The sequence below is a fragment of the Populus trichocarpa genome, chromosome 7 (assembly GCF_000002775.5).
Source record: "Populus trichocarpa isolate Nisqually-1 chromosome 7, P.trichocarpa_v4.1, whole genome shotgun sequence".
NCBI classification, from domain to species: domain Eukaryota; kingdom Viridiplantae; phylum Streptophyta; class Magnoliopsida; order Malpighiales; family Salicaceae; genus Populus; species Populus trichocarpa.
In genome coordinates, this window is record NC_037291.2 from 3,323,360 (window position 1) to 3,348,802 (window position 25,443).

General features: G+C 32.4%; 2 protein-coding genes across 2 annotated transcripts; both read right to left on the reverse strand.

Annotated features, from left to right (window-relative positions):
* Positions 1–903: 903 nt before the first annotated feature.
* Positions 904–3,408, reverse strand: LOC18101188 (patatin-like protein 2). The gene is made up of 6 exons (XM_052454626.1): positions 3,201–3,408; positions 2,944–3,125; positions 2,596–2,773; positions 2,334–2,498; positions 1,946–2,245; positions 904–1,798 (listed from the first exon to the last, which is right to left on the reverse strand). Exons 1-6 carry the CDS (start codon positions 3,312–3,314, stop codon positions 1,574–1,576), a joined length of 1,164 nt encoding a protein of 387 aa, XP_052310586.1. The 5' UTR covers positions 3,315–3,408; the 3' UTR covers positions 904–1,573.
* Positions 3,409–18,250: 14,842 nt separating this feature from the next.
* On the reverse strand, positions 18,251–20,247 carry LOC7477960 (patatin-like protein 2). The gene is made up of 6 exons (XM_002310121.4): positions 20,025–20,247; positions 19,768–19,949; positions 19,413–19,590; positions 19,152–19,316; positions 18,761–19,063; positions 18,251–18,616 (listed from the first exon to the last, which is right to left on the reverse strand). The coding sequence occupies exons 1-6, from the start codon at positions 20,136–20,138 to the stop codon at positions 18,392–18,394; spliced, it is 1,167 nt and encodes a 388-aa protein (XP_002310157.1). The 5' UTR covers positions 20,139–20,247; the 3' UTR covers positions 18,251–18,391.
* Positions 20,248–25,443: the final 5,196 nt, after the last annotated feature.

Below are 25,443 nucleotides of genomic sequence, written 5' to 3' on the forward strand. Positions count from 1 at the left end.
ACGGCGGTATCGAACACATTAAACACATGTAAATAGCTTCCTTTAAACGTTTGACGTGGCCTCAACAGCTGTGATCCCAAAGTCGATGGTTTTTTTAGATTGACTACAAAAGTCAATATCTACCGTGTCTTGGTTGTACACTATTCATGTATTCCTTTCGACGTGGTTGGTAATTATTATTATTTTTTTTTTATGATAAACTTATTCTCGGAATAATCTTTACATTAACTAAAATTAATTTTTTTGAATAATTTAAAAAGCACACCTTTCTCACATCTATCTAACACTTTTAAATAAATTTAATAAATATTCTCTTAAATGACTTTAAAATTTAAACAAGAAAAAAAATTAATCTTTAGGTAAATTTTTTTTTTATTAAAGTGTGTGTTCGGTCCAGTTTATACGTACCTTGACTAATCTCACAAGCCCTGAAATTTAGATTTGTGAAACTCGAATTGATAACCTTTAGAAAACAAACTTGATTAATTAAACTAAATTTTTTAATCTAATAATACATGTGATGTAACAATAATGAGCTAATGGCATGTCCATCTTTCACGATTGTTAGTCCCATGAAAAATGATTTTTTTTAATTGTTTTTGTTTTTAAGTATTATTCCATGATTAAATTTTTGGGAGTATATTCCAACTTACCCAGGAACTTTAAATTCTTATAACCTATTTTTTTGTATTTAAAAAATATTTTAAAAAAATATTGATTTTATTTTCATTTTTTTATTTTAAATTATTATTTTTATTTTTAAATCTTTTTAATATACTAATAAATTTTAAAAAATAAAAAAATATATAATTTTAATATAATTTCAAATAAAAATCATTTTAAAAAATAAAACTAACGTGCTATTAATTTGCTATCAGTTTAGGTAAACCTTTTCTCTAGTCATAAGAAGAAAACTTGTACCTTTATTGACACGGGACGAGTCGCTGTGATTCACTATGAAAATAGAAGCAGATGCACTAATGAATTCGAGCTAATTTACTCATCCCACCTCGAACTCTCATTTAGCGCATCGACTTTAGCACTACTTATATTATTCTAATCCAATTACAGAAAAGAAATCTACACCAGCGTATCCAGCATCAAAGGGCAATAGCTCGTGTTGATAGGACTATCTTCAAGTGTTTGACCAAGGTTGGAGTATCCAAGGTGAGCTGAAGGCGAACTGTTAGAGTAGATAAGCAGGTCTACCTCAGAGAAGATCATGGAATCATAACAGCACAGAAAGAGACGCTCCGAACTACGTACTTCCGCTTGAGGTTGGTCGTATCACTGTCGGTATTACAGAATAAAGAAGAGGAGCAATTCGCCATGGGGATGGGATCAATTGATCTACATGCAGAAATTTTGGCAGTTTAATTAGCTTATACAAGGGATCAAACCTTTGCATTACACATATTTTACACGTCCATAGGTTTCTCTTGCCATAAAGCAAGAGATATTTTGTTCCTTTATATATATATATATATATATATATATGAAAGCAAATTAAAACTCCCTTCTCTTATCACTTATAGATAATGCTTCTTGTACATTGCCATAGAAAAAAACACCATTAATTGGTTTGCCGGTGCTTTTTTTCATCTGAGAGAAACTGAGCAAACTTGGCAAGAGCCGCTTCGTTCGTACGTCCTCCTTCAATTTCTTCATACTTGCCAGTATCCAAATTCACTCTAGACTCTGTCTTCTTTAGGAGTGCAGCTCCAATCTCTTTAAGCCTTTGCAAGTTCTGGGGAGTTGCAATGTCAACAGATGCTGCATCCCCGCTCAATTTGTCATCCTGTTAATCCCACACCAGCAAACTCCATTTTAGTTACGATTGACTTGTCATATAATCATGTCACCCTGTCTTGTTGGAATTGTTTTGGACTAATTAATTCAAAAAAATATTATGGTCGCAAAAAAATAATCCCTTTTATATATATACCTGAATACGTAGGTACCATTCCTTTGAGTCCAGAGACTGGAAGAGGGTGGAGATATGATAGTCAACCATATCAGAGCTTGCACTACTAAACATGTCTATAATTGGTGTTTTGCCACTGTAAGAAACCCAATTGATCATGCTCCAATTAGCGGCTGTGGGTGCATCATATGTCACTCCAGACTTGGCTTCTCCAGTTCCTAGCGACAAGACTAGACCCTTTCTCTCAGTGGGTTTTACGCCAGCAAATTCACCGGTATTCATCCTGATCTGGTTGCGGATCTCAGATACGGCTAATAATGCCTGTGGATAATTGGATTGAATTGGTTTCTCTTAGCCATGCTATTGTAAACTGCAAGTACTTTTTCATGTAACCTAGCTAGATACTTACAGGATTATTTGCGGCAATCGCACCATCAATCAGGTCGAAATTGCGAGTGGACGTTCCATTGGGATCCTTGGTCGTGAAGAAGTGTGCTGGCAAGTACGTAGGAGCTGCAGAGGTGGCCACACAAATGTCTGCTAGCCTAGCATTTTTCAAAGCATTAGTCTTTCCCTGTAAAACAAAAGAAAAATTAAAGATCAGTTAACTTGTGACTTTCGAAGTACAGAAAGATTTTTTCTAACTGGCTTAATAGTTACTAGCATCATACTTCAGTGGTGGAGAAGATCACTGGTTGAAGGAGCTTCATGTCAAAAGTAGGCAAAATAACATTTGTGAGGGTCTGTGTGATAGTCAAGTCTCCTAGCAAGTTGTTCGTCAATGACCTCAGATACTTCCCATCATACTTTGGCCCCCCAAAGAAAATTGACAGCGGACCTAACAGGTTACTATTCAACGGATCGAAGTGAATATCCACGAAAAAAAAAACCAAATTAGTAACAGTCAAAATACTTCGAAACAATGCTTCATCATGCTAATATGGAACTTTTCTCTTACAAGTCCTGTACTGGCAGCTAAACCATGTGGAGAAAAGAATGGATCCAGTACTGGAATTCACCTTTTCTGAGGGAAAATCTTGGGGCTGTGCTCTAAATAGAAGTCAATGATGTCCTTTGCTGCATACATGGGTCTGTTTTCCTTATTAGGAGCTGCAAGCATGGTGGCTACCAGTCCACCAGTGCTCGTCCCAGCAATGATGTCAAAATAATCTGCAATCCTTGCCTGTGACCCGTCCAGCTCCTAACAAATAACCAAGCATAAGCATAAACGAAAAGATGAGATGGAAGGACATGGTTTGGTTAGTAAATTAACTACCTGAAGTTTGGATTCAAGAAAGGCAAGAAGGGAACCCGGAATTATGCCTCTAATGCCACCTCCATCAATGCTTAGCACTGTTGCCACCCTTCTCTTAACAAAACCAGTAGCCATATCGGTTTCAACTTTCAAGAGAGATGGGTGCTCAATTTAACAAAACAGTACTAGTTATGTTCCAGTACTGGTTGCTGGGTATGAATATGCATCTAAGCGATCGATTAGTCTTTATAAAGGAAAGACTCCAACGACCTCGCCATAAAGAGTCTACGGGCATGTTTATTTTTATATTTAAAAATTATTTAAAAACAAATTAATTTTTTTTATTTTTTTCCTTTAAATTATTTTTTTATTTTAAATCATGTAATAATGTTAAAAACCGTTCTTTAAAAAAAATTATTATTTTAATATATTTTCAAGTAAAAAAAACTTTGAGTAACTACTTTTTAAACATAAATTATTTAAATTATATTAATATAATATTTTTTAAATTTAGTTTTAGTATTAGTATAAGTATATTAAAATAATTTAAAATTTTAAAAATAATTAATTTAAAACATAAAAAAAATTAATTTTAATTTTTTTAAAAAAAAACTCTAAATTACTTTAAATTTCGATAAACAGCGGCCTTGGACAATGTATGTGTTGACCCGCCTATGGTAATTATTGAACTTCTTCTTCTTCTTTTTAGTTTAACGTGGGTGTCCGGGCCAGCTTGCGCGCACCTCGACTAATCCCACAGGCCCTGAAGTTAACGACCATGTAAGCCTCCAGTAGTCATTATATGAGTAACCACAGGGTTTGAACCTGAGACTATAGAGGAAGCAAACCTCTTGATTCCAAACTCTTACCACTAGGCCACCACCTAGATGGTTTTATTGAACTTCTTTATTTTCATGGCTGGAGTACCTTCCTTGATTGGACAAAGCTACGAATCATGCCAATATGCAAAACATATTGTCATCTTATTAGAATGAATGAAATCAATGAACAAATCATCTTACATAATCAAGTTCTTAAAATAAATTTTAATAGATGCACAGTTCTCTATCATAGACTGATTCATGAATTAATTTTTCTTGGATGTATATGAGATAAAGTAATCTATGTATGTGTGCTAGTGTGTCATGCGCTTTTATAAAAGTAGATTGAAATTCACTTTCAAATATTTTTTTAATATTGACAGTTGTCGTTCAACCAAATAATTTATTGTGGACTTATTATATATTTATGTATTGTGTACTAAGAAACAATTAACTATGAACTTGTACAATTGCTCTGCTATGTATTAAAACATATGAGGATTTTTTTATTGTACATGTATTGTGGATCAAGATACAATTCACTGTAAACGACATTGTAGCACCCCCGCATTTCTTTCCTATGATTTTAGTCAAGAATTGTGGCTGAGGGCGTGGCATCTCTGTTAAAAGCCGTTGGGTCTGGCTTTGGTAGTCGGACCCCACGCTGTTGGGTCTGGTTGACAAGTCAGACCCAAAACACTTCCCAAACACTATAGCGCCTATGGGGGGCGGAATGACAATCAATTAACGCATAAGGATTTCGACTATACATGAATGCACTGTGGACTAAGAGACAATTCACTGTGGACTTACTGTACATATATGAACTGTAGACCAAGAGACAATTATATGTGGACTTACACAGTTGCTTTGTTATGTATTAAAATGTATAGGGATTTTTTTACTGTGGATCAAGATACAATTCATTGTAGACGATATTGTAGCACCCTGAAAGGCGTTTCTTTCCTGTGATTTTAGTCAAGAATTGTGGTTGGGGGCATCTTTGCCAAAATCCGTTGGGTCTGGTTGACAAGCCAGACCCGAAACACTTCACAGACACTGTAGCGCTTGTGGGGGGGATTGCAATTGGTTAACGCACAACTAGGTAAGGGAATCTCATTTCTTTTTCGCGTGCAGCATGCTCCGGAGGAGATCACCCCTTCCTCGAGCCAGTCTAGTCAATAAAAGGGAAGGCCTGCTGATTGCATTTTAGGAGTTTGAACATCATCTCATTTCAACCAAAAATACAACCCCGTTAAAGGTATCAAATGGGTCCTGCACACGTCAGGACCCAACACCCAATTGGGTTTTGCACATGTCAGGACCCAAAGCAAATTGCATGTATTTAATAAACGTGATACTATTTCTCAAGCAAACCATAACAGCTCTCCCAATGTTATAGAGAGACCCAATGTGAGAGCAAATAGGTGTCATTATTGATGCTACAACCCCGCTTAGTTAATGTACAAATTGACAGCAAACAGCTCTCCCTATATTGTAGCTAACCTAAGAAAACAAATGAACAAAGACTAGCCAAGCCAAACCTTACGCAGGTTAATAAAAACAACAGAGAACCAAACAAATCCCCAACAAACTCAGCCAAAGTCTGCAATAGCCAACCCAATCGTGAGCCTAAACGAAAGCGAAAAAAAACTCAAGGGAATGTTACAATCCACAGTCCCATGAGTCTTAATGAACAATATTTTTACAACATAATTTAGATTCTGAGACAATTCACTGTGGACTTACTGTAAATATATGCACCGTGGACCAAGAGACAATTAACTATGGACTTACACAATTGCTTTGCTATGTATTAAAATGTATGGGGATTTTTTACTCTACATGCACTGTGGACCAAGATACAATTAACTGTAGACGACACTGTAACACCCTGGGGGGCGTTCCTTTCCTGTGTTTTTAGTCAAAAAAAAAATTTTTCCTTTACTTCAAATTAAGATTTTTATTACTTTTAATTTTGTTCTCTAATATTGTCATATTAAAGTTGATGTAGCTCTCAAAAAAAATTTGATTCGCATCATATACTTTATAAAATTTTGGTATTGTATAAGAGAATTTTTGAACACCACAATCCATTCAAAAATAATTTATAAATATTACAATATAATTTTATTTTGGGTAATAGAAGATATGTTAATTTTATAACATTAGTGTATGAGATTCAAAGTTTTATCAATGTTTTATTGTCTTTAGATTTTTTATGCAGTGGTTTTGAATTATATATATTATTAAATACATGTAATATTGGGTAAAATTGCTTTCGGTCCTTACATGTGCAGGATCCAATTGGGTGTTGGGTCCAGCGGGTGCAGGACCCCAAACAACTTTGGGTCTTGCTGGATTCAGGACCCAAATAGCTTTGGGTCCTGCGGGGTAATTTTAGGTCCTGCACCCATTGGACCCAAAGCTATTTTGGGTCCTACACCCGTTGGACCCAACACCCAAACGAGTCTTACATCCTGCAGGACACAACACCAAATTAGGTACTGCACATATTAGGATCCAATTTATCATTGTCCATTATACTAATTAGAATTAAATTTCACTTAAAACGCTCGTAGCATCGCGCGGGCATCATTAATATATTTGAAGGGTAAACTTCAAAAATTATTATTATATTTGAAAAAAAATATTATTACCATGGAAGAAAAACCATAATTGTTTTTTTGGTCCTACTGCCACCAAGACCAAATGGCTTTGGGTCCTGCTGCACGTATTAAAGTTGGGTTCTGTCCCCAGCAGGACCTAAGACTTTAATTTGTTTTTCATATGGTAAATAGAAAATAAATAGATTTGAATTCTTACACCTGATTTAAATTTATTTTCCAAAATAAATTGATGAGAGTTTTTTTTATATTGTATAAAAGTTGGGTGATGATAATTTTTTTTTTCGTTTCAAGTTGGGTTGAATTTTCCAATTAAATCATGATATTTTTTAATGTTTTTAAATTATTTTTTTTAAAAAAAAGATGTTGAGATTGTGTCCGACTGTGAAACTAAACCCAAGAAATTTTTAAATTTTAATTTTTTCCTTTACTTCAAATAATATTTTTTTTTTCATATCTATTAATTCTGATTAATAAAAGAGATACAATCTATTCATTTGATTCGCTATCACAACCCAATAGCAGATCTGTGGGCATTGGGACTGCTTTGCTCCTTCTCTATGCATATTTGTTGGGTCTGGCTTGGGTTTGCCAGGGCAGCTGGAACCAATATCCTATTTTTATATTCTAAAAAAATGAGGTGATGATAATGTTTTTTTTTGTTTTTCGACAATGCTTTGAAAAAAAATTGATAATTTTTTATTTCTTTCTTTACTTCAAATTATTATTTCATCCTTAGTTCATATTAAAATGTTTTTGTATTATTTTGATGTGATTATATAAAAAATAAATATTTTAATATATTTTTTAAAAATTATTTTAAGATATTTCCAATTTTTTTTCCTCTTGATATGTTTTTTTTCTTTTATTGATGATATTTGTTTTTTATTTCAGGTTGGGTTAAATTTCCTTATTAAAGCATGTTTGTTTTTGCATTTCAAAAATGCTTTGAAAAAATTTTGAAATTTTTTTATTGTTTTCTTTACTTCAAATTAATATTTTTGATGTTTTTGTATTTTTTTTAATATTGAGATTGGGTATGACTAGGCTGTCAGACCCAAGGAGAACATATTCAGTTGGGTCCTGCTAAGTAGAGCCAAGTCGAGCTGGGTCCTACCCCAGAAAGACCCAAAATCGCTTTGGGTGCTCCTGCGGCTGGACCCATCAGCCTTAACTCTTGGTATAAGTAGGACCCATCTGTGTGGGTCATGTCCGTAGTAGGACCCAATGCTTTCAAAGCAGTGGTGGGCTGTCCTCCAGGACCCATCGGTGTGGGTCATGTCCGTAGCAGGACCAAATGCTTTCAAAGCAGCTGTAACACCCCACCCCACTAGTAAGATATTGTCTGCTTTCGCCCACGGACCTCACGGATTTGTTCTTGACAGCCACGCATAGCCCCAAAATGTGTCTTACTAGTCAAGGTGAGCATGCTCATATAAGGCCTTCTCTCAAGTCCTCACCCGCCGATGTGGGATATTACAATCCACCCCCTTAAGGAGCCCGACGACCCCGTCGGCACCATCGAACAGCCAGTAAGTCGGGCTCTGATACCAAATGTCATAGTCCGGCCCAACCTGCCAGATATTGTCTGCTTTGGGCCTTAACACCCTCATGAAAATGTCATAACCCGGCCCAACCTGCAAGATATTGTCCGTTTTGGGCCTTACCGCGCTCACGGATTTGTTCTTGGCAGCCACGCATGGCCGCAAAACGCGTCTGACAAGTTAGCAATCAGCACTACTAATAAGGGCAGCAACCAACTCCTCACCCGCCGATGTGGGATATTACAATCCACTTCCCTTAAGGAGCCCGATAACCCCGTCGGCACCATCGGGCAGCTAGTGAGGTCGGCTCTGATACCAAATGTCACAGCCCGCCCCACTAGCAAGATATTGTTCGCTTTGGCCCATGGACCTCACGGATTTGTTCTTAGCAACCACACATGATCTCATAACGTGTCTTACTAGTCAAGGTGAGCATGCTCATATAAGACCTTCCCTCAAGTCTTCACCCGCCGATGTGAGATATTACAGTAATGGTGGGCTGTCCTTCAGGTCAGTGTGGGTCCTGTCCGTAGCAAAACCCAATGCTTTTAAAGCAGCGATGGGCCATCCTTCAGGACCCATCAGTGTTGGCTCCTGCGACAAGCAAGACCCATCAAAAAGCGTTGGGTCCTGCCCTAAGAAGAACCCAATACTGTAATGTGTTTTTTTTTTTTTTCACATGGTAAAGAGAAAATATTATTATATTATTGTTATTGTTATTGTTATCATTAATAAATTCAAAGAAAAAAAGGGAACCACCAAAAAGGGAATTTGTTTGAAGAGGAAAGGGCTGCAAAAAATTTAGGATTAAGAAACACTGCACCAGGCTGGTATATAAAAATTCATTGTAAGAAATTAAGCTACACAGCAGTAAAGCCATTTAAAGATAACAGGACAGACAGGAAATAAAGGAAATGTGAATTAGCATGAAATCCTATAACAGGAACAAGAGAATGCTCTGTTCTCTCTCCTCTTTCTCTAATTTAATTTAATCAAGGAATCTCTTTCAAAGAATGGGAAAACTGTCCCTGTTGTGACTGATTTTATCTTCTGTGCATTATTGATCAACCTTCATAAAGTGGCTCAGAGGATTGAACAGTTTGATGCACCTGAAGATGTTTTTCAAGCCATTGTCGGAAATGCAGTAAGGTTGAATGGCAATGGAAGCAATGCTGAAGATATTCTGCATGAGTTTAACACAATGAGGATTTAGCCAGTGTAAGTTTTATGAGACCTATCAGCTTTAGGTCCTGCGGCAAGCATGACCCATCAAAAAACATTGGTCCTATTTCAACAGGACCCAATATTGTAATGTGTGTTTTTTTTTCTAATTTTTTTTACAGGTAAAGAGGAAATATTATTATTATTATTATTATTATTATTATTATTATTATTATTTTATTGTTGTTGTTATTATTTTTATCATTAATAAATTCAAAGAGAAAAAATTATTACGATCGAAGAAAAACCATAAATTTTATTTCAAGAGATTAAAAAATATAAAAATTTGGGGCAGACAAATTTAATATTATTATTAATATTAAAAATATTATGAAGAAAAGAAAAAGGAGAAGCCGCTCTACGAGCGGTTATTAAGCAAAGCATCATCAAAAAAAATTTGATTTGCATCATATATTTTATAAATTTTTGGTATTATATAAGGGAATTTTTGAACACTACAATCAATTAAAAAATAATTTAAAAATTTTATAATATAATTTTATTTTGGATAATAGAAGATATGTTAATTTTATAACATTGATGTATGAGATTCAAAGTTTTATCAATATTTTATTGTCTTTAGGTTTTCTATTCAATGGTTTTGAATTATATATATTATTAAATACATGTAATATTGGATAAAATTGCTTTGGGTCCTAACGTATGCAAGATTCAATTGGGTATTTTTCTTTGCTATTTTGTTTTTGTCAGAACCCAATGCTTGCAAATTTTTTTCTTTGCTCTCATGAAAAAAAATTAAATGTTTTAACAACGTACGATCAAGTATCTCTAAAATTCAAAAATCATGTTTTTGCTTAAAAAATATAAAAATACTTGATGTGTTTTAGCATTTTTAAAAAATATATATTTGTATATATTTTATATTTAATAATTAGGAGGCGACTTCCTAACCCCTGACATCACGCATCCATGTGGTTACTGTTCTTTTCATGGAGGGAGCCAAAAAAACAGAGAAGTGAGACCATACAAGCGTGTGGAGGGACATGGTCTGAGACAGGCTACCGAATATGGAACATGCCTTGGCAGGAAAATATAGCAGAGGAAATGAAAGTAAAATTTAGATTCGGCTGTATGCAGGGTTGTTGGGTCCAGTGAGTGCAAGACCCAAAATAGCTTTGGATCTACTAGCTGCAGGATCTAATTGGGTGTTGGCATGTATAATAAAAAATCCCCACACGTTTGAATGTATAGGATGGCATCTTATTTCATCTTGTTGATTTTTTTTCGTACACTAGATTATCCAGAAAATCAATTAGACGCAAATTAATAAATTTGAATAAAGATTTCATGCACACACATGGTATCCTAGATTGCATTGTTTTGTTTTTTACAGTTACAACACATGTATAAAATGTAATAAAGATGCCATGCATTCATAGAATGTTGTTAAACTTTCAAACACACACACACACACACACACACACACACATATATATATATATATATATATTTAGTTTAACGTGGATGTCCGGGCCAGCTTGCGCACACCTCGACTAATTCTACAGGCCCTGAAGTTAACGACCATGTAAGTCTCCAGTGACCATCATATGAGCAACCACAGGGCTCGAACCTGAGACCACAGAGGGAGCAAACCTCTTGGTCCCAAGCTCTTACCACTAGGCCACTACCTAGATGGTTACTTTCAAACATATATTTGTTTGTCATGCATCCTGACCCAACACTCAATTACGTCCTACACATGTCAGGATCCAAAGTAATTTTACCCAATATTACATATATTTAATAATATATATAATTCAAAACTATTGCATGAAAAATCTAAAGATAATAAAACATTGATAAAACTTTGAATCTCATACACTATCATCTATTATCCAAAAAACAATTATATTATAAAATTATAAATTATTTTCTAATTGATTATAGTGTTAAAAAATTCTCTTATATAATACCAAAAATTTATAAAGTATATGATGCAAATCAAAAATATTTGGAGAGCTTCATCAACTTTAATATGACAATATTAGAAAATGAAATTAAAAATAATAAATATCTTAATTTGAAGTAAAAGATAAAAAATTATTTTTTAAAGCATTTTTTAAAGGTAAACACAAACATATTTAAATAAGAAAATCCAACCGAATCTCAAATGGGAAAAATTCTCATCTACCATTTTTATGCAAAAAAAGACAAAACAGGATTCGATTTCCACACATAAGGAAGGAAGGTTATATGCCTTTGACATGTATTTAAGCATTTTTTAAACGCCTTTTAATTTTATCAGCTTGGGATTCGATACTAAGCTGATGTTTTGCGTAATAACCGCTCGTCGAGCAACTTCTCCTTTTCCTTTTCTTCCACCAGACATTCATTGTAGCAGCTTGCTTGGGTCCTGCTGGGCACATGACCCAACTCTAATGGGTCCAACAGGATCTAACGCCATTGGGTCTTAGTGGAAGCTGGACCCAGAGCTGCCCCCAGCAAGACCTAAAATACCTTTGGGTCCGGCTGAGAGCAGGACCTATTTGAGTTGCGTGTTGTTGGAAGTGGACCCATCCATTTTGGGTCCTGCTGCAACAAGGACCCTTCAACGTTGGGTCTTGCCCACAACAGGATCTGTAAGCGTTGGATCTACTTAGGGCAGCACCATCAGCGATGGCAGGACCCATCAGCATTGGGTCCTGCCCCCCAACAGGACCCAATAGCGTTGGGTCCTACTAGGCAGCCGGAATTAGGACCCAACAGCTATGGGTCTTGCCTCCCACCTCACCATGACCCAACGCTCAATTGGGCCCTGTTGCCACTGGACCCAACAGCTTTGGGCCCTGCCTACCATCGTGACCCAACACCCAATTAGGCTTTTCTAGCACTAGGACCCAACAGGCAACATCTTTGGACCCTTTGTTAACCAGGACCCAACAGCTTGAGTCATGCCCAGAACAGAACCCAACGCTTTGGGTCCTGCTAAAAGGCCAGGCCTAACAGCATTGGGTGAGTTTCTTTTATTCAAAATTTGAGCCTATAATTGACCCGGAGTAAACCAGTCGACCTGTCGGGTCAACCCAAAACTCAAGTGATCTGGCAAAAACCTGGAAGGAACCCTTTTTTTTCAAATGTATTTTTTCTCCTACCCTAGACCTTTATTCTTTTATATTTTCTAGATGGTTTAAATACAAAATAAATTGACATGACGGGTTAAAAAACCAAAAACTAAAAAAAATAGACAAAACATCCTCCTTTTTTTTTAGGAGCTTTTTTAAATTTTTTTAATTATTTGACAACCACACATTGTCTAACCAAATCCAATTCTTTCTCAATCTGTTCCTCAAAAAATCTGATTCATGCAGATTATTCCCCCAACTAACGAAGAGGTCTTGGTGGAATTGCCACGTATGAAATTAAGCAACAATTTTGCAAAGAAATAGCCCATTTCTTCTCGAGAAGAGATGGGAAACATGCTCAATATCATTTAATTGAATAGAAATTAAAAATAATAATAATTATTATTATTATTAAAATTATCACCATTAATAAATTTGAAAAATAATATTATTACTATCAAAGAAAAATAATAAATTTTATTTGAAGGGGTTAAACACTTGGGCCAAAAAAATTTAATATTATTATTAATATTATAAATATTATTAAATTCATTAATATATTCAATTTTAAATATATTTTATTACTATTGAAAAAAAACATAGATTTGATTTGAAGGATAAAATCAATTATTATTATTATTATTAACTTGGGTTTGGCATCCCTACTATTTAGTAAATTTAAAATTGTTATGAATATGAAAAATATTATTATTTCTATTATAAATATTGTTATTTTTATTATAATTAATATTAAAAGTATTATTATTTGTACTATAAATATTCTTATTGTTATTATAATTAATATTATTAATATAGTAATTAACAAATTTGATAAACAAATTTGGTATTGAAAAACAACTATAGATTTAATTTAGAGGCTAAACTTAAAAATTATTATTATTATTATCATTAATAAAAGAATTTTTTTTCCATTTGAGATTTAGTTGGATTTCCTTATTTAACCATGTTTGTTTTTGCCTTTCAAAAATGTTTTTAAAAATAAATAAAAAATTCCTACACTTCAAATTAAGATTTTTATTATTTTTAATTTCTTTCTCTAATATTGTCATATTAAAGTTGATGGAGCTCTCAAAAACTTTTTGATTCGCATCATATACTTTATAAATTTTTGGTATTATATAAGAGAATTTTTGAACACTACAATCCATTAAAAAATAATTTATAAATATTATAATATAATTTTATTTTGGGTAATAGAAAATATGTTAATTTTATAACATTAGTATATGAGATTCAAAGTCTTATCAATGTTTTATTGTCTTTAGATTTTTAATGCAATGGTTTTAAATTATATATATTATTAAATACATACAATATTAGGTAAAATTACTTTAGGTCTTGACGTGTGCTGTACCAAAATAGCTTTGTGTCCTGCCGGATGCAAAACCCAACGCCCCTGGGTTTGGACCCAACATTCTTAGATCTGGTTGACATTTCAAGACCCAGAACACTTTTCAAAGGTGTCAATAGCATTGGGCCCTACCTACCAGCCAGACACAACAGAGTATTCTCAACACCTAATTGGGTCCTGCACCGGCTGGACCCAACACCCACATGGGTCCTACACCAACGAACTCAAAGTAATTGTAGGTCTTGCACATGACAGGCTCTAGAGGTAATAGCTTTGGCTCAAATCTATTCCTCATGAGTTATGCCACTCAACTTCTCTGCTGCGTCTAAATATTAACAGCTCTCCTAAACTACAATCAAGTGAACTCCCGTCTCTTTCTGAGAATAACGCATCTTTGCCCATGGCTTGGCTACGCAGCCTAACATCTTTACAAGAATGGAAATTGGGTCCTGCTAATCAGCAGGGCTGTTTCTGGACCTTATATCAGACCCAAAGCTATTAGGTTTGGCTTGCACCAAATTCAATACCTTTAAAAAATTCTATACTATTTGTTATTGATCCATTGCGAAGCGCGGGCCAATATGCTAGTCTTCTTTGAAATGGAGTGGAACTAATGTTGATACCATGTACCTTGTAGCTTCTAGTTCTATGAGTTTATGAATGCTTGTAATTTGTAAGCGTGGAGTAATTATTAATGGTAAATTACTTTGAGCATTTTATAGTTTGATTATTTTTTTTACTAACTCAATCTAAGTAAATTTTAAAAATATCACGGCCTTTATTTAAATTTAAGTTTATTGGATTATTATTATTTATTAGGTTTATCTATATCCATTAAAAATATCTTATTAGACTTAAGATTCTTTCTAGTATAAATATTTTTTGTAAAGATTTTTTTAGGTTAGACTATTTAAAAAAAAAATGGTATTCTTGCTATCTTCTATAGTTGATTGATTCTCCTACTAAGTTCTTGATTGAATTTGCAAAACTCTTTGAATGATTGATCAATTTTATTATGTTTTTATATTTACTCGTTCATGTTTTTTTATAGGCATAAAATGAAGGTGATCATTAAATATAATTTTGGTTATTTACGATAAGTTCTTGTTGAATCAAGTTGTAAATTATTTAAATCTAATTTTAACCTGTCTTGCAGGTGACTCATAAAATATTACAGAAGTCTAAGAAGAAAATAAATTATCACGAAAACAATATAATTAAAGTAAAAAAAAATATAAAAAAGAGAGAGAGAGAAAAAAGCACCTGGTAACTTTGTTTTCACCAATCATAGGACTAGCAGCCAGAGAAATTCCCAAGAGCAGCACCATGCATCCTTTCATCCAATAAAAACTAGAAAATCAATTACAAGAAACAAAATGAATTTAATTTAATAATTATTAAACGAATACCAAGCAGATGATACTGTTCGATGTTGTACAGTATCCAAATTCTTAACTCTCCGTACGTAGAACTGCAAAATCTTAAATAAATATTAAGTTTATTTTAAGAAAAAATCAGTGAAAATGGTAGTTACACGGTGAAAAGTAAAGGCTAAAAAATTAGAAGGATGGACAGAGGCGCGATGGCCTCTAAAGAGTCCAAGACAGCTACTGGATCTGGAGGTGGCCCTTTCGTCGCTCGTTCTTCGATTATTATCATTACAATGTGGATTCGCAATATACAATCCAATTATTATTTTTTGTTCGTGAAGCTTTTTCTATTTTAAATATCATTTTTTTAAATCCATCCATATAAATTATATTAATGAGATTTAGATATAATAATTAATCTCAATTAGCTTTATATATATATATATATATATATAGAAGTTCTTGATATAAAAAAAATCTTAATATTAAGTTAAATACTTAATTGGCAAAATAAAACTTAATTTTATTGCTTAAAACAAATTAAAACTATAAGGGTTCAAATCTGACACTAAAATAAAAAATTATATATATATATATTTATTGTTCATGAGGCATGGATCTTTAAATTTTGGCCCTGTATTTTTTATTTTTTTTATTAAAGTTTGATATTTCATTCCTACACTTTATTTATTTTGCGTTTCAGATCTTCAATTTAATGAGGAGAATATAAGTCTCTTGAAAATAGTTAAGTGGAAATAATGGTTAGTTGGCCAAATTTCAAAAAATAAAATTGAATTTGAAATTAATATGTTTCTTTTTATGAGAAAAGTGCAACCGATATGTTTTTAAGTTTTTATATCATTAAAAAGTAGATTAAGTTGAAAAATAATTTTTTCAGTTTAAGTTTGTGATTTTTGATTGATTTAGGAGTATTTTGAGTTAAAAATTAATTTATTGAGATTTAAAAAATTTTATTAGATATTTTTATATGAAAATAAATTAAAAGTTTTTTGAACCAAAAAGGGAATCGAATTTCCAACCACCTCTTATGTGGGCGCAAATTAGACCAGTAAACAACAAATAGTATGTTTTGTTATTTTGTTTTTTAAAAAAAAAAACAATGGTAGTCCACCAACTTAAAAAGTATAGGTGGCAAGGTGTCCCACTTGTCCTTCTTTGTTAAGCACCAGTCCACTTCTTTTTGTTGAAACCTTTAAGGTTATTTTTCTTTAATTTTTATTAAAATTAATTAATTAAAATTATATTAAGGATATTATTTTATTAAATATCATTCTATTTTTATTTAGTTTTCAAATAAAATTATAAAGTTCTTTTTATATATTAGTTATTGGTGTTATTGTACAACCATTTCATTAAATTTTATTTATTGGTTTATTTTAGCATGTATTTTTTTATTATCATATAATTAAATAAAAATAAACTCTAAAAAGTTCTCCACGACAACACATACGACAACACATGAGAAATTTATTATTTTTATATTTTTTAATACATCTACATCAAAACCATCAAAAACATCTTTTTAATAAAACTTGTTTTTATGATTTTGATAAGCTTTTCTTTATAAAAAAATAAATAATCTAGTGCAAACAATTCCAAGAAAAAAGAGAAACATATTAATAAGATAAAGATATTTTAACTAATAAAATACCTTTTTATCCTTATTTATGATCGTTCAATTTTTATATATATTTATTCTAATTTATTTTTATTTTATCAAATAAAGCACATAGTACAGAAAAAACTATATTTTTTTGTAAAAGAAAAAAATTAATAAGAAAAGAAAAAAATTAAACGATCATATTACTTTGTTTGCAATCAAATGATACAATTAAAACTCTTTATAATAAAATAATTAAAATTATATTTGAGATATTATTTCATTAGATACCGTTTATGATTATGAATATTTTATAAAAATAAAGTTCAAATCATTATAGATTTTGCAAATTCTTTCTTTAAAATGGATGCACATGTTTTTAATGTTTTATATGGGAAATTTGAATTTACTTTTTTTTACTCTTTAAGAATCTTCGAGATTTTAGGGTTTTATTAAAAAAATAATTATTATTTAACATTATTAATAAATCTAATGACCACTTAATGAGATTTTCTCAATAACTTTAATGGGTGAACATGCTTAATTTTTAAGTGTTTAGGAGTTTAATAGTTATGTTTTCATGTGAATTTCATTTGAAAAGGCATTATGTTTGGCAATGCAGTTGGGTTTTGTTTTTGTCAAAATTTAAATTTTTTTTATTTAAAATTAATTTTTTATGATATTTATGGATCAATTTGATGTACTAATATTAAAATTAAATTTTAAAAGATAAAAAAATATTTTTTCAGTTCTTTATATTAATTTTAATGTGCTAAAATAAAAAATAAAAAAATATTTTAATATATTTTTAAATTAAAAAACACTATTAAAAATGAGTTTCACGGCGGTATCTAACGCATTCAACACATGTAAATAGCTTCCTTTTCGCGTTTGACGTGGCCTCAACAGCTGTGATCCAATAGTCGATGGTTTTTTGAGATTGACTACAAAAGTCAATATCTACCGTGTCTAGGTTGTATACTCAATGATTCATGTATTCCTTTCGACGTGGTTGGTAATTTTTTTTTTCTTATGATAAACTTATTCTTGGAATAGTCTTTACATTATCTAAAATTAAGTTTTTTTTTGAATAATTTTAAAAACACACCTTTCTCACATCTATCCAACAATTTTAAATAAATTTAATAAATATTCTCTTAAATGACTTTAAAATTTAAACAAGAAAAAAAAATTAATCATTAGGTAAATTTCTTGAAGTTAACTGAGGTGGCTGCTATCAATAGTACATACGATATGACAATAATGAGTTAATGGCATGTCCATCTTTCATGGTCGTTGGCCCCATGAAAAATGATTTTTTTTATTAATTTATTTTTGTTTTTATGAATTATTCTATGATATATATATATATATATATATATATATATATATATATATATATATATGAAAGCAAATTAAAACTCCCTTCTCTTATTACTTATAGATAATGCTTCTTGTACATTGCCATAAAAAAAGAAAAAAAAAAACCCTGCGGTTTTTATTATTCCAAATACACAAATCCTGTATTCCAACTATGTAGGAAGTGAACACCATTAATTGGTTTGCCGGTGCTTTTTTTCATCTGAGAGAAGCTGAGCAAACTTGGCAAGAGCTGCTTCGTTCGTGCGTCCTCCTTCAATTTCTTCATACTTGCCAGTGTCCAAATTCACTCTTGACTCTGTCTTCTTTAGGAGTTCAGCTCCAATCTCTTTAAGCCTTTGCAAGTTCTGGGGAGTTGCAATGTCAACAGATGCTGCATCCCCGCTCAATTTGTCATCCTGTTAATCCCACACCAGCAAACTCCATTTTAGTTACGATTGCTTTTCATATAATCATGTCACCCTGTGTTGTTGGAATTGTTTTGGACTAATTAATTCAAAAAAATATTATGGTCGCAAAAAAATAATCCCTTTTATATATACCTGAATACGTAGGTAACATTCCTTTGAGTCCAGAGACTGGAAGAGGGTGGAGATATGATAGTCAACCATATCAGAGCTTGCACTACTAAACATGTCTATAATTGGTGTTTTGCCACCGTTATAAACCCAATTGATCATGCTCCAATTAGCGGCTGTGGATGCATTATATTTCTCTTCAAACTTGGCTTCTCCAGTTCCTAGCGATAAGACTAGCATACCCTTTTTCTCTGTGGGTTCCACGCCAGGAAATTCACCGGTATGCATCCTGATCTGGTTGCGGATCTCAGATATGGCCAATAATGCCTGTGGATGATTGGATTGAATTGGTTACTCTTAGCCATGCTATTGTAAACTGTATGTACTTTTTCATGTAACCTAGCTAGATACTTACAGGGTTATTTGCCGCAACCGCACCATCAACCAGGTCGAAATTGCGAGCGGACGTTCCATTGGGATCCTTGGTCGTGAAGAAGTGTGCTGGCAAGTACGTTGGAGCTGCAGAGGTGGCCACACAAATGTCTGCTAGCCTAGCATTTTTCAAAGCATTAGTCTTTCCCTGTAAAACAAAAGAAAAATTAAAGATCACTTAATTTGTGACTTTCGAAGTACAGAAAGATTTTTCTAACTGGCTTAATAGATACTAGCATCATACTTCAGTGGTGGAGAAGATCACTGGTTGAAGGAGCTTCATGTCAAAAGTAGGCAAAATAACATTTGCGAGGGTCTGTGCGATAGTCATGTCTCCTAGCAAGTTGTTCGTCAATGACCTCAGATACTTCCCATCATACTTTGGCCCACCAAAGAAAACTGACAGCGGACCTAACAGGTTACTATTCAACGGATCGAAGTGAACATCCACCACACAAAAAAAAAAAAAAACAAATTATTAACAGTCTGAATACTTCGAAACAATGCTTCATCATGCTAATATGGAACTTTTCTCTTAAAGTCCTGTAATGGCAGCTAAAGCATGTGGAGAAAAGAATCGATCCAGTACTGGAATTCACCTTTTCTGAGGGAAAATCTTGGGGGTGTGCTCTAAATAGAAGCCATTGATGTCCTTTGCTGCATACAGAGGTCTGTTTTCCTTATTAGGAGCTGCAAGCATGGTGGCTACCAGTCCACCAGTGCTCGTCCCAGCAATGATGTCAAAATAATCTGCAATCCTTGCCTGTGACCCGTCCAGCTCCTAACAAATAACAAAGCATAAGCATAAACGAAAAGATGAAAGGGAAGGACATGGTTTGGTTAGTAAATTAACTACCTGAAGTTTGGATTCAAGAAAGGCAAGAAGGGAACCCGGAATTATGCCTCTAATGCCACCTCCATCAATGCTTAGCACTGTTGCCACCCTTCTCTTATCAAAACCAGTAGCCATATCGGTTTCAACTTTCAAGAGAGATGGGCGCTCAATTAAAAAGAAACAGTACTAGTTATGTTCCACTACTGGTTGCTGGGTATGAATATGCATCTAAGCGATCGATTAGTCTTTATAAGGGAAAGACACCGACGACCTCGCCATAAAGAGTCCACGGCCATCTTTATTTTTATATTTTTTAAAAAAAATTAAATTTTGTTTTACTTTAAATAATATTTTTTTTATGTTTTAGGATTATTTTAAAATTTAATGTCAAAAATATTTTTTAAAAATAAAAAATATTATTTTAATATATTTTTAAATAAAATATATTTTAAAAAACAATTATTCTCACCTCAAACACTGTTATTACACGTGACTACTTTTAAAATAAAAAATAAACAAACTCTAAATTACTTTAAATTTCGTAAACGGAGGCCTTGGATCCGCCTTTGGTAATTATTGAACTCTTCTTCTTTATTTTCATGGCTGTAGTACAGACACCTTTGTTGAATTGCCAAACTTTCTAGCTATGTATCCTTCCTTCCTTCCTTGATCGGACACTGCCATTGGTCAATGCTGTTTAATGCAGATAATTAACTAGGCTAACTCTTAGCATGCAAATTCATGTTGTTATGATTATTATTAGAATAAATTAAATCAATGAACAAATCATCTTATATAATCAAGTTCTTAAAAGAAATTTTAACAGATGCACAGCTCTCTCTCTCTCTCTCTCTCTCTCTCTCTCTCTCTCTCTCTAGAATAGACAGATTAATCAAATATATATGGGACTACTTTTGAATTATTTTTTCTTGGAAGTATATGAGATAAAGTAATCCATGGCGGCTTTCTTAACTCTTAATAATTAATTTCTGTATGTATGTGTGCTAGCGTGGCAGGCGCGTTTATAAAATATCATTTCTTATAGATATGCTGTCCCTGTTGTTCTTGTTGTTGTTGAGGAAGATGAGATGGCTAGGATTTAACTTGTTATGCAGGGAAAAAATGTTACTGATATTTTTATTATTTTTATGATTTGGGTGTTTTCTAGTTATCATTTTAAATATGATGACAATCTTATAAAAATATCTTTTTATTGATTTTTTTGCACCAACTCGTGAGATATTAAAAAACTTGATTATAAAATATATATATATATATATATATATATATAAAAAACCAAATTATACTATACTCATACTAATTTACCCAGTTATTAATACTTAGGTTTCTAGTTATCTAGAATCTTTTAACTAAATTAGAAAGTATGGTTCCCCTGTCACGCATTGAAAAGGGATCATTCTATCTCTATGGCTGAACTAAATTAGAAGTATGGTTCTCCTAAAATGTATTTTGGAATTTTGGGCAGTATTCTTACAAGATTGAGGATAATAAATCTCATTCTGATAATTGATTTGTGTAATTTTTATTTTAGTCCCTCCATTTTGGAGATTTACAATTTAGTTCCTGAATTTTGAAAAAATTACAATTTGATCCCTAGAAAGTAAATTGGGATTCTGGATAGAAATGATGATGGGTTATGGGTGAAATTTTAGTATGGTTATGTATTTCTAACATTTACAATTTCGTCATTCAATTTTAGTAAAATCATGTTTTGGTCCCTAATTTTAAAAAATTATCGTTTCAGTCCCTAAACTTAGAAGACTAAACCTTGTTTTCTTTTATGCATTGGAGTTTTTTATTTGTGCTGTTTTAAGTTGTTTTTTAGTATATTTTTCATTGTAAGTACTTTTAATGATCCTCAATAGGATTTCCGGGTCTTTCATCTGATATTCTTTTTACTTCTACATTTTTCGGGTGAGAGATAATCTTTAATATATATATATATGTTAATTATATGATTAGTACAACTAGTTAATTTCTTGAATTTTATATATGTTGCTTTATTTTCCAAGTACTCATCTATTCTTGAATTTGCACTCGCATTTTGTTGAACTAAATTATATTCGATATGATATACATTACTTTGATAATTATGCGAATATCTATTATACCTTGATATGTGCACATAGTGTTTTGTATATATAGCTGGTGAGAGAAACACCAGTCTGTGGCAACTAATCCTCCCATGGTGGTCACTTTCGAGTATCATCTGGTCACCTTTGAATGTCATTTAGTCACCTTCGGGTGTTACATGGTCACTTTCATGTGTCATCTGGTCTCTGACATGTATTACACTACTTTATGATAATATGCTTAGTATGTATATGTATATCAAGATAAATCGACTTGCAAACTATTAATACCTAAAATGTATATTAAATGTTATTTCCTCTTTGAGTTGGTTGAAGTCACCCCTTATTTTTAATATTATTTCAGATTCTTAGTTTCTAGTAGGTGGACTTTGCTGAGTGTTCCTACTTCTTCAATTTTGATCGGTATGTCTTGTTTGTTTCGCGAGGCTTTTCTTTTAGTTTTGATTTGATCTCTTAGATGCTCCACTATTACTCTGTTTTAATTAAGTTTGAATTTTGACAATATAATGAGTATTATGGATTATTGTTTTTATTTTAATTACTGATGAGAAGTTTTGAACTATTATTTGTTTTCATTAGTTTTGAATAATATAATATTTTGAAAGATTATAAAATGCTGCATATTTTTAAATAACTTGTTCTTTTGATATGTCCTTTCTGAGGCTTAGCATATGTAAGGTGTCCTTATGACACCGATCTTGCATTACCGGTCATATACCTGAGATTCGGGTCATGACAACATCAACTCATAGGTAGGGGAAGTTTCTCTCCCTTGCAACACCACTCTCTCGTTCTCTCTCTCTCCCCTGGCATAACCCATACCCCCTTACCCTGCCACCATCATGAAAAAGAAAGGCGAGCCATGCCCCGGCCACCATACCCTGCGCTTGGGCAGGGCAGGGTGGCCATTTCCCCCAACCTCCTATAAATATAGGGGGAGAACCAGAAAACAAAGAGGGGGGAAGAAAGGAGAAGACAATGAGGATTTTTGGGGAAAAAACAAAAACAGAGAAGGGGAATTCTGAGAGCTGAAAAACAGGAGGGGACGAGACTGAAACAGGAAGAGAAAGATGAGGTGAAAAACAGAGACAAACAGATATGGAAAGAAGGAGAGGGAAAGGAGAAATATTGGAAAAAAGAAAGGAAAACAGAGAGGAAAAAACAGAAAATAGAAGAAGAAAACAGAGGGGAGAGAACAAAACAGAAATAAAGAGGAGGAGGGCATGAAAATGCAGAAGAGGAGGAACATAAGCAAAAAACAAAAGGAAAGAAAGGAAAAGAACAAATTTGTGCCTCTACACAGAAAGGAAAAACTATAGTGGCCATCGTTTTTCTTCTCACCACCGCGAACCACTGCCATTCTTCCTCTTCACTGCCACTAGCAGCATCATGAGTCACCGCCAGGTCTGCTCTCCCCGGCCTTTCTCCTCTTTCTCTACTTTTGCTGCCTCGCCATCTCCACTGTTCTGCAAAGTGAACAGTGGAGAGTGAATTACTTGAGTCCCTAGACTTGCAAATTCTTTTAATTAAGCTCATAATTTCATTAATTAAACTAATTTTAAGTTTAATTAAGCCCCTAAACTTATCTATTCTTCAATTAAACTCTCAATATCATTAATTAAACCGAATTAAAGCTTAATTGAAACCCTAAACTTGTTAATTCTTTCAATTTCTTTCAAAATTAACTTCCAAAGTCATAAATCCAACATGATTAAACCCTCAAAGCTTCCAATTTGTGTTGTCTTAACTCAAATTTCAATTTTCTTCATTTTTTTGGTGAATTTATGTTGTCAAAAATTGGGTTATGACAAAGAATATTATACCATGCATTTTTGTAATCTTGATATGAAAATGTTTGAGAAAATAGTTTTGAGAAAAATGTTTTTCTGTAAAAATTTTCTGATTTGACTCATAAAGAGTGAGAACTTCTAAAATCCTGCACTTTGAATAGACAATTATGTTTGGATCATTACGGTTTGGGGTATGAGTTACTTCAATAAAATCAATGTCTCTAGTAATAAACTCATAAAACTATCTGGTTTTATCAAGTTTTTTGGTAAGTAATGAAAGTTTACTGGGAATATTGTTTTGTATGTTTCTTTAGAAGTTTGTTTTAAGGATTCAAGTTCTAGTATTGTAATGGAAAGAGTTTGGTCTTTGGTCTGGTATTTTTATTTCCTATTATTAATATCAGGAAGATTGTATATGATCTGGTCTTAGGTTGGGTGGTAAGGTTGAATTAGTAGGGACTAGTGAAGTATTGACAACCAGAGAAAATGAATAAAGTCTTGGTGATGAAAGGACATATGGTTTTGGTATTTGGCCAAGAGATTGCTATATGATCTAGTTTGTCTTGATGGTGCTAAAAGATTTCTTGAACTTCCTTGATGAAAGTTCATTGCATAGGAAGATTTTGTTTCTTTGGAGAAGGTGTTGGTGGCCTTATAAGAGTGTCCATTATTGGCTTTTATTGTTGATAGTAGTCTCGATCAATTTTTTTTTCCATGTAAGAATTCTCTTGTCAAAAAAATTAGGAAGATAATTTAATTCTCCTTTGATATGTTCTATTTGAAAATCATAACAAGAAAGTATTGCTTGCCATCTAGAAAAAAAATATTTTAAGACAATATTTTTGACATCTTTTTGAAGAATTGTTTTTAAAGATTTACAATCAACTTGTATTAAAATATTGACAAGATTATTTTGGAATTTTGGAACACATAAAATAATAGATAGTTTTTTTTAATAGTAGAATAATTCTTTTGAGATCCAAGTCAAATACCTCAATGATATCTGCTCAATTGTTCTTTGTCTTTTATCTTTTGTTTTAATATTATTTTATATTTTGTTATTTGTCTTTTGTCTTTGTTAATATTACTTCATATCTTGTACAGAGACATTTGTCTCGATTATGTGAAATGTTTTAGGGTTTAATATTCCTAAATATGGAAGAGTTCGGACATGTATTTTAACTTGTTGGACTATTAAGGTGTGTTGAGACCTCATTGAAGGATTCTTTTCTAATCTTTGGTACAAGGATGCATAGATTTTTCTAAGGTTTTTGAAGAAATCCGTTATATAATTTAGACATAAAAAAACAACATTTGTAATTGATTCTTGTCCTTAATATGTTTAATGGTTCGTAACAATATTTTTGCATTATATAATATGTTTAAAAGGTCTTTTTATTGGGTATTAGATATCTAATTCATTTTAAAATTTTATTTAATGGTTCGTAATTAATTACTAATATTGGTATTCCTGGTTATATTTCTACTTGTTTATTGACATAAAAAAATCTAGTAATTCTTCTATTTCCTTTTTGC